Source organism: Gracilinanus agilis, chromosome 1 (genome assembly GCF_016433145.1).
Source record: "Gracilinanus agilis isolate LMUSP501 chromosome 1, AgileGrace, whole genome shotgun sequence".
Taxonomy (NCBI): Eukaryota; Metazoa; Chordata; class Mammalia; order Didelphimorphia; family Didelphidae; genus Gracilinanus; species Gracilinanus agilis.
The window spans coordinates 754909383-754923696 of NC_058130.1; the positions used below are offsets into that span (position 1 = coordinate 754909383).

At 34.6% G+C, this 14314-nt stretch overlaps 1 protein-coding gene across 2 annotated transcripts in view; it reads left to right on the forward strand.

Annotated features, from left to right (window-relative positions):
• Nucleotides 1-14314, forward strand: part of IFT81 (intraflagellar transport 81) — a 70334-nt gene that overhangs the window by 39306 nt on the left and 16714 nt on the right. For both annotated transcript variants that reach the window (XM_044673429.1, XM_044673436.1), the window contains one exon: nt 13293-13442. In XM_044673429.1, coding sequence (XP_044529364.1) covers nt 13293-13442 — 150 coding nt within the window. The remainder of the gene's footprint in view (nt 1-13292; nt 13443-14314) is intronic.

Below are 14314 nucleotides of genomic sequence, written 5' to 3' on the forward strand. Positions count from 1 at the left end.
TCTATTTTCTCTTTACCTGTTTCTTTCTATACGACATGAGAATAAAGCTATATTTAGCACTTTGTGATTCTGAGATAAACTGTACAAAATATATTATTATATTATTACCTGTCTTCAACCTTAAATTTTGTTGCTATGGAAATAGCAGCTTGTCACAGTAGAGATAAAGGTAGGTAGTTTACAGAAGGTGCAAAGATCTTTTTTTCCATATAGATATCCACAATGATAAGCTGCCTACAGGAGACACTCTTCTGGGCTAGTGAGATTTGAAAAGTAGGCCTAACATTTGCTTTTAGAGTAGATATTTAGAGAGTACTGAAGAAAACAAGATGGTTTTTTATTTAGAAGATAGCTTGCTCTTGTCCATTAAAATAGTAGGCACAGAGTATAGTCATTTCTGCCAAAGGTTCTGTAAACATATTAAATGGAAAAATAGAGAATTCTGCTGTCAAATTCCTCTATAAATAATCATAAATACAAAGAAGCTGATTCTATAGAGTTGTTGCTGAAGTGAGAAGTTTGCACTAAAATTATTAATTCATTATTGAAACGAAATTTCTGCTTACTTCACCTGTAAAATGCAGCTTCACAATTGAATGCTCTCAGCATCCATTGGTATGAATTAAAGCATTGATCTTCTTGGCCTTATTTTCTGGCTTGATAACTTTTTTAATAAAAACACAGTCCAAATTGTTAGCAATATATACTATAATAGGCCCTCCTACCCAATGGCGAGCTTCCTAGAAAATACTTTGCAGTTCACATATAAAGAATAACTTACTTGATTTGACAAACTTGACAGTCACTATGTTTTTTTCTCTTATTGTAGCAAGAGATTATTATCTGGGTTCTGTACTAGAGTATGTTGTCCTATGCGATTTCTTACCATCTTCCAATAATGATCCCAATAGTTTGGCCCAAAGGAGACTTCTCAGAACTTCACTTTATTCTGTGTTTGAATTACTTGCCAATCTTTGACTACCTTACTATATTTAGGCTCTTAACAGTAACCATCTACTCTTTAATTCTTTGCACATATATGGATTCACCTTAAGACATTCAGAAGTTGCTAACATTGTTAATTTTTATTGTCATATTCCATTTATTCTGCAGTCAGATACATTTTATGTCTTTTTTATAACCTAAAAGGTATACTTTTATTTCAGCTAAATAATTTTTGTTGCCCAGTCATTTTTTAATCATGTCCACCTCTTCATGACCCCATTTGGGGTTTTCTTGACAAAGATACTGAAATGATTTGCCATTTCCTTTTCTAGCTTATTTTATGTTGAGGAGATTGAGGCAAACAGGGCTAAATTATTTGCCCAAGGTCACATAGCTAGTAAGTGTCTTGAGGCCAGAATTGAATTCAGGAAGATGAGTCTTTCTGACTCTAGGCCCGGCATGCCATCCACTGTACCATCTAGCTGCTCAGATGAATAATAGGCATCCTAAAATTTAACAGTGTAATACCTTTTTATATTGAAGTACTCTACAAAATCCTTTTGTTAGCTACATGTAAGAATCATTACTGAATTGATCATTGTATTTTCTTACATCCCATGCTTCTAACAAATAAGGATAATAATTTTTTTCTCCAATTAAAGCTAGTTGGACATTATGGAGATGAAATTAATTATATTCTTGGAGTATTATTGTGCCTTTAAAATGTTGGCTTTGAATAACTGTAATCTGATATCCATTAATTACTAAGTGAAATCACATGAGGATCTGTGCCAGTTAAAATACCATCATCTTCACTACACAGAACTATCAGTAATTCTAAGTTCTTACTAATTGGCATTTTACCCAAAACTTTAATACCTTGTAATATGTATCATGTGTATTTTTGAAGACTGAGTTTTAGAAGCAAATGATGAACTGACAACTAGGTTTAGTACTGAAGTGTGTATAGGAAATGCTACTTGTTCTGTTATGATAGGAAAAGAAAGAAAAGGGGGAGAAAAAAGTCATTTAAATGTGTTTTTAAGAAAAATGGGATATCGTATCTTTGATATTTTGCCTCACAATTTTAGGACATTTAGAGGCATTTAGAGCAAGATACTTTGATATTTTGATTGTATTGTTAGGTACCAGAACAGAAACCAAGAATTTTCAGTTATGTAGAGTATTTCTTGGTTGATATTTTATTGCAGAACTCCCTGGGGGGGGGGGCAGGGTTGTAATAAAATAAGAGCTTAATTATTTATGTCATACAAGAATTTCTGAACTCAATTCCTTTTTTTTCAAATAATTACTCTCCTGAAATATTTTAATATGTCTGGATCAAAAAAGTTTATAATTTCCTTGAAGGCAGATATTATCATATATACTTTATGTTTTTTATTTTTATTTTTCTCCACAAAATAAAACCCATAAACAAAAAAATTCTAATATCTTTTTTAAAATTTTCAATGCCAAATTCCCTCCCTCCCTTGCCCTCTCCATGGAAAGATAGCAATATTATGTAGATTACACATATGCAGTCATGCAAAACATTTCAACATTAGCCATGTTGCAAAAGAAAATACAAATCAAAAACCCCAAGAATATTTAAGGAACTTCTCCCCAATTGATGGATATCCCTTCACTTTCTGGGTCTTTCACCACAAAATGAACTACTATAAATAGAAATATTTTTATATATAGGTGCTATTCCTTTTTCTTTGATCTCTTTGGGGTACAAGCTTAGTAGTGGTATTGCTGGGTCAAAGTTTATACATATGAATGGATCCAACCATTCTGGAGGTCAGTTTGGAACTCTGTCCTGTCCAAAGCACTATAAAACTGTGCATATCCTTTGATGAAGAAAGGACCTATTTGTATAACAATATTTATAGTAGTCCTTTTTGTGGTGGCAAAGAATTGGAAATTGAGGGGATGTCCATCAGTTTGGGGGAGCGGCTAAACAAATTATGGTATATGGTGGTGATTTGATACTATTGTGCTATTGTTAGAAATGATGAATAAAATGATTCCAGAAAGAGCAGGAAAGACTTACATGAATGAATACAGAATAAAATTAGCAGAACCAGCAGAACATTGTAAACAGTAACAGCAATATTGTGGGATGATCATATGTGAAAGACTTAGCTACTCAGCAATACAACAGTCCAGGGTAATTCTGAAGGATTTATGACAAAGAATGCTATCCACCTCTAGAGAAAGAATCACTGGAGTTGGAATGCAGATCAAAGCATACTATTTTCACTATACTTTATTTGGGTTTTTATTTGGGGGTTTTAATTTTATGAGTTCTCTTTCAATGATAAACAATATAGAAATAGATTTTCATGGTATTATATGTGTAACTAGATCAAGTTGTTTATCATCTCTGGGAAGGAAGGGAGGGAGAGAGACAATTGAGATTTTATAATTTCCGAAAATGTATGTGGAAAATTGTTATTACATGTAATTGGCAAAATAAAATATTTATTTTTTTTAAGAGGCATATACATAGTTTTTTTTAAACCCTTAACTTCTGTGTATTGGCTCCTAGGTGGAAGAGTGGTAAGGGTGGGCCATGGGGGTCAAGTGACTTGCCCAGGGTCACACAGCTGGGAAATCTGTCTGAGGCCAGATTTGAAACTAGGACCTCCTGTCTCTAGGCCTAGCTCTCAATCCACTGAGCTCCCCAGCTGCCCCCCATATACATAGTTTTATAACTCTTTGGGCTTGATATTCCCTATTGCTCTCCAGAATGGTTGGATCTGTTCATAAGTCCACTAATAGTGCATTAGTGACCCAGTTTTCCACATCCCCTCCAACATTTCTTTTTCCTTTTCTTTCATATTAGCTAATCTGCTAGGCATGAGATAGTACCTCAGAGTTGTTTTTTAATTTGCATTTCTCTAATCAAGATATTTAGAATATTTTTTCAAATGACTGTAGATAGCTTTGATTTCTTCTTCTGAAACCTGCCTGTATCTTTTGACCATTTATTAGTTGGGGAATGACTTGTATTCTTAAAATTTTGACCCTATTTTCAATATATTAGAAAAATGAGGCCTTTATCAGAGAAACTTTACTTCTAAACTTTACTGCATTAATTTTTTTTATGTAAAACGTTTTAATTTGATATAATCAAAATTGTCCATTTTACTTTTGTAATGTTCTCTGTCTTGTCATAAATTCTTCCCTTAGCCAAAAACTGACAAAACATTCTCTGTTCCCCTAATTGGCTTATGATATCACCCTTTGTATCTTAAGTCATGTACCCATTTTGATCTGACCTAGCATATGTGTGAGATATCAGTCTATACCTAATTAAACTGCTTTCTACTTTCCCCAGCAATCTTTGTCAGATAGTGTTTTCTTGTTCCAAAATCTTGGATCTTTGGGTTTGTCAAACTCTAGATTACTAAAGCCATTTACTACTTGTGCATTGTGTTCCTGATCTATTCCACTGATTCACCATTATTTCTTAGCCCAATACTGGACTGTTTTGATAATTATTGCTTTATAATACTGTTTGAGATCTGGCACTGCTAAGTAACCTTCCTCTACTTTTTTTTTCATTAATTCCCTTGATATTCTTGACCTGTTGTTCTTTTAGATGAATTATGGTTTTATTTTTATACTTGTATAAAATAATTTTTTGTAATTTGATTCATATGGCTCTAAGTAAATTATTTTATGTAAGATCATCACTTTTATTATATTGACTTAGCCTACCAATGAGCAATTAATGTTTCTCCACTTGCTTAGATCTGATTTTATTTGTATGAAAACGGTTATATAATTGTATTCATATATTTCCTAGGTTTATCTTGGCCGGTAGACTCCCAACTATTTTCTGTTCTCAGTGGTTATTTTAAATGGAGTTTCTCTTTCTATCTTTTTGTGCTGGGCTTTGTTGATAATACAGAAATGCTAATGATTTATATGGATTTATTTTATATCCTGCAACTTTGTTGAAATTGTAAATTATGTCATTTAGTTTTTTAATTGGGAATTTTTCCTTAGTGAGCTCATTGGTGGCTTGTTCAATTTCTTTTTCTAAAATAGGGTTGTTTATTCTCTTTCCTCTTCTGTTAATCTAGGCAGTTTATATTTTTATAAATGTTTTTCTATTTCAATTAGATTATCAGATTTATTAGCATATTATTGGCAAAATATATCCTAATTGATTTAATTTCATCATTTGTGGGGAATTCATTCTTTTCATTTTTGATACTAGTAATTTGGTTTTCTTTTTTTTTAATCAAATTAACCAGTGGTTTATCTGTTTTGTAGTTTGTTTGGTTTTTCCCCATTATTGGTTCAGTGGTTTTCTTGCTTTCAGTTTTATTCATTTTTCCTTTGATTGTCCAATTTGGTGTTTAATTGGGGATTTTTAATTTGTTATTTTTCTAGGGCCTTTTTTTAGTTGTATACACTCCTCATTGATCTGATCTTTCTCTGTTTTATTGATATAAGTGTTTAGGAATATGAATTTTTTCCTAAGTACTGCTTTGGCTTAATCCTATAAATTTTGGTATGTTATTCCATTATTGTCATTCTCTAATGAAGTTATTGATTGTTTTTATGATTTGTCCTTTAACCCACTCATTCTTTAGGATTAGATTATTTAGTTTCCACTTAATTTTTAATCTGTGTTTCCATGATCCTTTATGAATATAATTTTTTTTTGGCATTATGGTCTCTTTTAATTAGGTCTCAGGTCTTTTTTTGTTTGCTTTGTCTGTGGTCATGATAGCTATCCCTGCTTTTTTTCTTTTTCTTCTTTTTTTTTTTAACCTCAGCTGAAACATAATAGATTCTGCTCTGGCCCTTTATTTTAACTGTTTCTGTTTCAAGTGTGTTTCTTGTAAATAATACATTGTTGGATTCTGCTTCACTTTGTATAGGTGAATTTCCCTTTATCCTTTTTTCCTTGTTTATCCCCTTTTTACTTTGTTCCTTCTTAAGTTTGTTTTGCTTCTGACCACTATCTCCCTTAATTCTCCTTCCCTTTTATCAGTTCCCCTTCCCATCCTACCATCCTTTAGGGCAAGGGTTGGCAACCTTTTTGACCGTGAGAGCCATAAACGCCACATTTTTTAAAATGTAATTTCGTGAGTGCACGCTCTTGTAACAGCACCTGAAAAAAAAAAATTGACTTTATGGCTCCTGCAGAAAGAGCCATATGTTGCCAACTCTTGCTTTAGGGTAAGACTGATTTCTGTGTCCAGCTGAGTATGTATCCTTTTCCCTCTTTGAGCCACTTCCAATGAGATTAAGGTTCAAGTGCTCCCCTCCACTGTGAAAGCTCTTTTTTTCATGCCTCTTTCATGTGAGATAATTTTCTCCATTTTTCCTCTCCTTTCCCCCTTCTCCCAGTGCATTCCTTTTTCTTACCCCTTAATTTTATTTTTTGTAATCATCTTGTAGTCATCTCATACCTATGTCCTTTGTCTGTATATATTCCTGCTAACTGCTCTAATAATGATAAAGTTCTTAGTTTTATGAATTGTCTTCCCATGTAGGAAGGTAAATATTTTAACCTTATTGATTTCCATATGACTTCTCTTTCCTGTTACCTTTTTATTTTTCTTTTGAATCTTATATTTGAAAACAAAATTTTCTATTCAGCTCTGGTTTTCTTACTAGGAATGCTTGAAAATCCTGTCATTATGTGTCCATTCTTTTCCTTGAAGGATGGTTATTCTTGGTTGAAATCCTAGCTTCTTTGCTTTCTGGAATGTCATATTTTAATACCTCTAGCTCTTTAATGTGAAAGCTTCTAAATCTTGTGTTATCTTTACTGTGGCTCCACAATATTTGAACTATTTCTTTCTAGATGCTTGCAATATTTTCACCTTGACCTGGGAGGCATTTGGCTATAATATTCCTGGGCATGTTATATTTCATTTCTGGATCTCTTTTAGGAGACAGTCAGTGAATTCTTTCAAGTTCTATTTTACTCTATGGTTCTAGGATATCAAGGCAGTTTTTCTTCATAATTTCTTGAAATGTGATATCTAGGCTTTTTTTTTAACCATAACTTTCAGGTAGTCTAATAACTCTTAAATTATCTCTTCTGGATATATTTTCTAGTCAGTTGTTTTTCCAATGATATATTTCACATTTTCTTCTATTCTTTTAATTAAAAAAATTTTTTTGGCATCTCATGGATTCATTAGCTTCCAGTTGCCCAGTTCTAATTTTTAAGTAATTATTTTCTACAGTGAGCTTTTGTAACTCTTTTTCTATTTGGCAATTCTGCTTTTTAAGGTATTCTCCTCCTCAGTGGATTTTTTTGTGCAATTCTAGTTTTTAAGGTGTTATTTTCTTCACTATTTTTATACATCTTTTACCAAGCTATATATTTTATAATTTTCTTGCATCACTCTCATTTCTTTTCCCACGTTTACCTCTGCCTCTCATTTGATTTTTAAAATCCTTTTTGAGATCTTCTAGGAGCTCTTGGTGGACTTCTACCAATTCACATTTTTCTTTGAGGCTTTGCTTATAGTTGCTTTGACATGTCTTCTTTTGGGTTTGGGTCCTGATTTTTCTTGTCACCATAGTAACTTCTTGTGTTCAGGTTCTTTTTTTTGTGGTTTGCTCATTCTCCAGCCTGTTTCTTGACTTTTAACTTAGTATTACAGTTGAATTCTGCTCCCAAGGTGGTGAAAAGAAAGGAATTTGCGGCATCTAATATAACTAGCTTTCTCAAGGAGTTTACCCAGAAAAAGGAGGAGAAATATAAGGTGATACCTAGCAGGGATGATCAGATCAAGTAAGGGTTTTTTAAGTTGAGAGAAACATGGAAATGTTCATAGACAGTGGGGGAGATCCTATATAGGGAGATTGAAAATTTATAGAGAGAGTAGGGGTGATCATAGTGACAATATGCTACAGATGATGGAAGGGGAATGGGATCAAAAGTTCACTTATAATGAACTTTGGGAAGGACATCACAAAAAAACAGAAAGAGAAGATAAGTCTGAGTGATGTGAGATGAGGAGGAGAACAGAGAGAATATTAAGGGAAATCAAAGTATGAGACAAAACTGATAATGGAATTAGTAGAAAAAAGTTTGGATTAGCCAAACATAATTGGGAGAGTGAGTTAATATAAAAGATTGCCTTGCTGAAAAGAGGACCTAATTGAGAATATGTAACATACATGTTTAATGAACCCAGTCAGAACTGTTGGGTAGACTTTTTCCATCTTTGTCCAACAGTGGATGAATTAAAACAGAGGGATCAACAGAGTAATCCAAGGCAAGACACTGAGAAAGTAAGGGGGACAAGGGATTCAAACATAGAGTGGAACTGATTCACTAAGGGATCAAGATAGGGAAGGGAGAAGAGTGTAGCCAGTATAGGATTGGTAGGCTGGGAGTGAACTGAGAAGTGGAGAATTGGAGGTTATGGACATTATAAAGGGATGATAAGAACTGTTATTTAAGGCTATGAGGCATAGGGGAAAATAGAATGATAAAAGATTATGATCAGGTAAAAGAATTTTGGAGTTCATCAACATGTAAGTAGAACACTTGTCAAGATGAAGAGAATAGTATGTAACTTGATGTGTAACTGTTGTAGAGTGGAGGAATTGGTCCTGAGAATTTAATATAATACACTTAGGGGGAATTCAGGATAGATTATGGAGCATCATCACCATGTGTGTCAAAATTCCCTACTATGAGACGAAAAGCTGGGATGAAGAGAAACTGTGAGGCAGGCACTGAACTTACAGAGGAAGAAAGGAGAATGTTCTGAGGGAGTGACAAATAATGGCCATGGCGGGGGAAAGGGGGAGGCACGCACGGGCAGTTGGCTCAGTAAATTGAAAACTAGACCTGGAGATGGGAGGTCCTAGGTTCAAATCTGGCCTCAGACACTTCCCAGCTGTGTGACCCTGGGCAAGTCACTTAACTCCCATTTCCTAACTCTCACTGCTCTTCTGCCTTGGAACTGATATGCAGTATTGACTCTAAGACAGAAAGTAAAGGTTTAAAAAGAAGTAATGGCCTAGATCTAGGATCTAGGTCAGTGGTTCCCAAACTTTTTTGGCCTTCTGCCCCCTTTCCAGAAAAAAATATTACTTAGCACCCCCTGGAAATTATGTAACTATTTATTGAACTCAGAATAGAATGTAATACAAAAAAAGTGTGGCCATCACCGCCTTCCTGGATCGCTGCAGCACCCACCAGGGGGCGGTAGCACCAACTTTGGGAATCACTGATCTAGATTAAGAGATCAATTTAAATAGTATGAACATCAGTGAAGATGAGAGTGCTAAATTATGGTGGTAGGAGAATCACCAAATGACAATAGAAAGCAAGTACTTTGACTCTCTACCATAACCAGTGAGTTGGGGGCATGAGTAAATGTGAAGCCAGTACTAGAAAGCAGGGATAGATGCAGTGGCATCAGAAGGGATCCAGGTCTCAATGTCAGAAGATGGAAGGAATAAAAAATAAAAAGGTTTAAAATAAAAGGCAATGCATTCATTATGGAGCAGGAATTCTAAAGAGCACACTAAAAGAGATGGGCTGATCTGGAGCAGGACACAGGGTTAGAACAGTGATGTAGGGTTGAGGACTAGGAGAGTAAGAGAATGAGTTGTTGAGGGTGAGAAACTGTATATGCACTTTAGCAGCCAGGGGTTCTGGATCACTGGAATGAGGGAAATATAAGTGAGTGGGCATATGCTAACTTTTGAGGAATGAATCCAGGCTCGAGCATCAGTATTTGGAGAGATGCCTGTACAAAGAACCAAGTAATTATTAAAGGGCCTTCCTTGAGGTCCAACCTTGGGGCAGGCTATAACATGTCCTTTGAAGGCTGAGGAGGAAGCCTGCCTCAGTATAAGGTAAGGAAGTTGAAGAAGCCCTGGGGTCAAACTAATCTAAAACATGGTATCTAAAACTCTAGAAAAGGCTCCAAGGAGAAGATAGAGGCCAGAAAACAAGCGACTAGGATCAGGGCTTATGTGGAACACTGGGAAGATACTACAGCAACGAGAAAGCTATTCTAGTTTAGATTATATTTTTCTGTATACATCTTTTACTTTACCTTTTACATAAGTCATTTGAGTGCAGTCATCATATATCCCATTTATCTCTTCATTACCCACATCAACTAGAGTAATGCATTACATTGTATATATTAGGTGCTTAATGGGTGACTGGGCAATGTATTCACCATTGCTTTCTTTGCAACTAGCTCCACAATTTCACTTTGCAAAAAACAAGTGAAATTATGCCATCAGGTGATGAAGTTAAACCCATTTTCTAAGTGACTTCACCATTGGTCATAATTATTTAAACATACCCATCCTTTTGCGAAAACATTTTTTTTAAATAAGTTTTTTGGGTTTTTTTTGTTTTTACTAAACTAATAGTACTTTAAGGCACCATTAAATCAGAAAGATGTCTGCATTCATTAATACTACCCTAGAATAAGGAAGAGGGGAGTCACCCCCATAATCTGTTTCTTTTTTTTAACCCTTACCTTCTGTCATAGAATAAATACTAGGTATTGGTTCCAAGGCAGAAGAATGGTAAGGGCTAGGCAATGGGGGTCAAATGACTTGCCCAGGGTCAGACAGCTAGGAAGCATCTGGGTCCAGATTTGTACCCAGGATCTCCCATCTCTAGGCCTGGCTCTCAACCCATGGAGCCACCCAGCTGCCCTCCCATAATCTGTTTCTTATAGGAAACACATCTAAAAAAGCAAAAATGCTCCCTGGCCCCCAAATGGAGAGACTGAAACAACAAGATCAAATTACAGTAAGATACCTTTTCTCATCTTATATTTTTGCCTGGAGTACTGCCGTCTTTTTTTTGACTGGGGCATATGAAATTGTGTGTGTGTGTGTGTGTGTGTGTGTGTGTGTGTGTGTGTGTGTGTGTTTTTTAAGAGAAACTACTCTAGAATATGTGAATGCTTTCTTTTCCCCCAAGAACTAAATCCTTAAAAGTGTATATTACTTATACTAGTTAATTCCATGTTTAAGTATGTTGTTTAAAAAAAATGATGAACTCAACACACTGGTAACCCCAGCTATTACTTTGTTGTGTGGTAGATTGATTTATTCAACCTTGACTATCCTTGCCATCGATAATATATGTACAATGTAAAATGACATGTAGTCAGAAGCTTCATGTAATCCAATCTGCATTGAGTAATTTGTGGATTTGTTCTCTTTCACCAAAAGCTTTTATAGCTTTTAGCTTTAAAAATAGTTTTGGAGTACAGCAAGATAGAAAAAGCTCTGGCCTAGATCTTACTAAGGATGGCAGATGAACAGAGCTGATTTCGTTTTGGGCGCTTTGCCCAGGACACTTTTAATAGAACATATAGTTACTCTAGGGATTCTGAATCTATGGTTATGTCAGACTTAAGCATTGATTCTTCAAGAGGAAAATTCACAAGTTATTAGACCATAGTTAACTATAGTGCAATTTAAGTTTTTGAAACTGGTTCTCATTGACTTTGAATGGATAGTTCTTCTTTAACAAAACAGTTTGGAATCATCTTTCTCTCTCAATTCACAATATGGCTTCAAAAATCCTTTAAAATTTTGAAATAGAAAAATCATTTTCAGAGAAGCTAAAAATTGATTCTGCAAGATTATTTAATGTTAGAACTTCAGGTAATGATTAAGTCTCTTATGTTCTCTTATGAATTGTCTGGCAATTTTCTTGCATATTCAAGGATCATATAATGTCTTAAAAAATCATACTTAATGAATATTTGGATTTTATAAAGTAAAATAATATTTTTTAAAATCTTAAACTTTTAATTATTATGCCTAGAAGAATTAGCCTTTAAAACACTGACCATTTTTAAAAAGAGGACAATAATTTTAAGAAAGATTCAATTTTGTAAACATTTTATAAAGTACCTAATATAAGCCCAGGCATCATGTGTATAATTAGTTTGAATTGATAGGAATCCTTTTATATTTTTTTAATGCAGCATGTTCAGTTCTTTCTTTGAAAATCTTTATTGATAAATTAAACTTAGAAGAGTTATAGTATATCAAATTTATGGTACATTTCAAAAAGCACCTGAAATGAGCAACATCTTTCTGTGTATACGAGCTTACAAAAGAGGCATACTCTGTTATACCCTCCAATTTCAGAAGAATAACAAACTTTTCCCAATGGTTGGAAAGTTTTTGGGTGCTTTCCCTAAAACCTACCAACTGTGAGTGCTGCTATATTGTGAGCCATGAGATTAATTTCTTTAACTTCCACATTGTCTTTTGTCCATTGCATTTGTTTTTCAGGCTACTTGGCACAGACTTCATAAGTACATATTCTTTCCTTACTGATGATGTATTTGACTATAATACCACTTTTACTAGCAATGATAGATAACATTATTAAATTTATCTCTTATAAGTCTTCCTCTCAGCCTTTAGTCTTCTGCAGCTTTCTAACACTTGAGAACATGCTGCATTTCATCCTGATGATTCAGATACAAAGATCACAGCTTCTTAGTATATATGCATTTTCCAAATAGTAACTACAATTATTGTACTTTTGTTTTTTAATCCTGTTGTGTCTCATACTCTGCCACTAAAAAGAATATGGCCACTTTCCAACAATTAAAGCTGTGGTCTTTCTCTGTCCCCTTCCCTCTTTGTTGCTACCCATTCATTTATTTTTTTAAGCATGTGAATAAATGAATATAACATACAGAATGAATATATGTAACTTATTCCAGCCATTGGTTTCCTGTTGCTGGAACCTTATTGTAGGACAATGTTCTTTTTGCTTTGGGGCATTGTAAAGTCTCACTGAATAAATAGGATCAAGAAGATTTCACACATTTGCATCAACTCTTGGGGAGCTATTTAGATAATAAATAAAAGCCAGCAGGAATATTTTATTTGAGTCAGTGGTTTTTATGGGTTTCTAAAAGGTAGTCTTAATTTCCTAATTAAGCCAAATCATTGCATCATTTACCTTTGTGACCCATGAAATAATTTAATGGCCTATTGGAAAGTATAACAATAATAGTAATAAGTATTTATACACACTCTAAGGTTTGCAAATATCTCATTTTATCCTCACAACAGTCGGGGCCGGGTAGGTGCTATTGTTATCTCTATTCTTAAAGGTGAAGAAACTAAGGTAGACAGAAGTTAAGTGACTTGCCCAGGGTCACACAGATAACTAAGTATCTTAAGCTGGATTTGAACTCGGTTCTTTCTGACTTCTAGTCCAGTATTCTAACCATTGTGCCTCCTAGAAACATCAAATACAAGAGAAAATCATGTTACATTCAACAATTACGCTACTCTGCAGATTAAATTACATGTTACTATATTCTCCTTTCTTCCAGTTTAAACGTTATGTTAGCAAACTTCGGAGTAAGAGTACAGTTTTCAAAAAGAAGCATCAAATAATAGCTGAATTTAAAGCGGAATTTGGACTTCTGCAGAGGACAGAGGAACTTTTAAAGCAGCGTCATGAGAACATTCAGCATCAGCTGGTAACTATGCCATCTAGGCCTCATCTAGACCATTGTTAATATAAGAGCAAGAAAATGCAGATTTGTACCTTGATGTTAAATTCAACATGTTTCCTTGGAAAACTAGGAAATTATTGTTGTTATTTATTTAACTTCGAGAAAAAAAACACTCGAGTTTTTGGATTTATTTTGTAGTGTAGCATTAGCTTTGCCTTATATTATAGAAGTTCTTTCTTTCTTTCTTTTTTTTAATCCCTTACCTTCTGTCTTAGAATCAATACTGGGTATTGGTTCTAAGGCAGAAGAGTATTGGTTCTAAGTTGTAAGGGGTAGGCAATGGGGGTTAAGAGACTTGCCCAGGGTCACACAGCTGGGAAGTGTCTGAGGCCAAATTTGAACCCAGGACCTCCCATCCCTGGACCTGGTTCTCAATCCACTGAGTTACCCAGCTGCCCCCTATAGAAGTTCTTGAATGTGATTGCTTCCTTTTTTAGATTATTTTAGTCCTCCACTTAATTACATCTTTGAATTTAGCTCTAATTTTCAAGGATACTCATTTTGGTTGGGCCTCATGGAAGATGCCAGAACCCAAAATGAATACAAAGCTTCATGTAAATAAGGCACCTCATCTTTTAAAATCTTTGTCACTTGACTTTACTGGTTGCCATCCAAGCTCAGTCTTTGGCTCCTAGGATCCTTAAATATAGATCTCTTATCTACTATATCTACTTTCCTCCATAATCCCCTATAGCTGCATTTCTCCTTTCCTCCAGCCTTTAGACACTTTCCCTCTAAGTTTCCCAGTGACTTCCTTCTTTCCAAAGTCCTTTGCCTCGTTTCAATCCTTATTTTCCTCCGACTTTTATCTCTTCTAGGCTATTATGCCCCCTCAC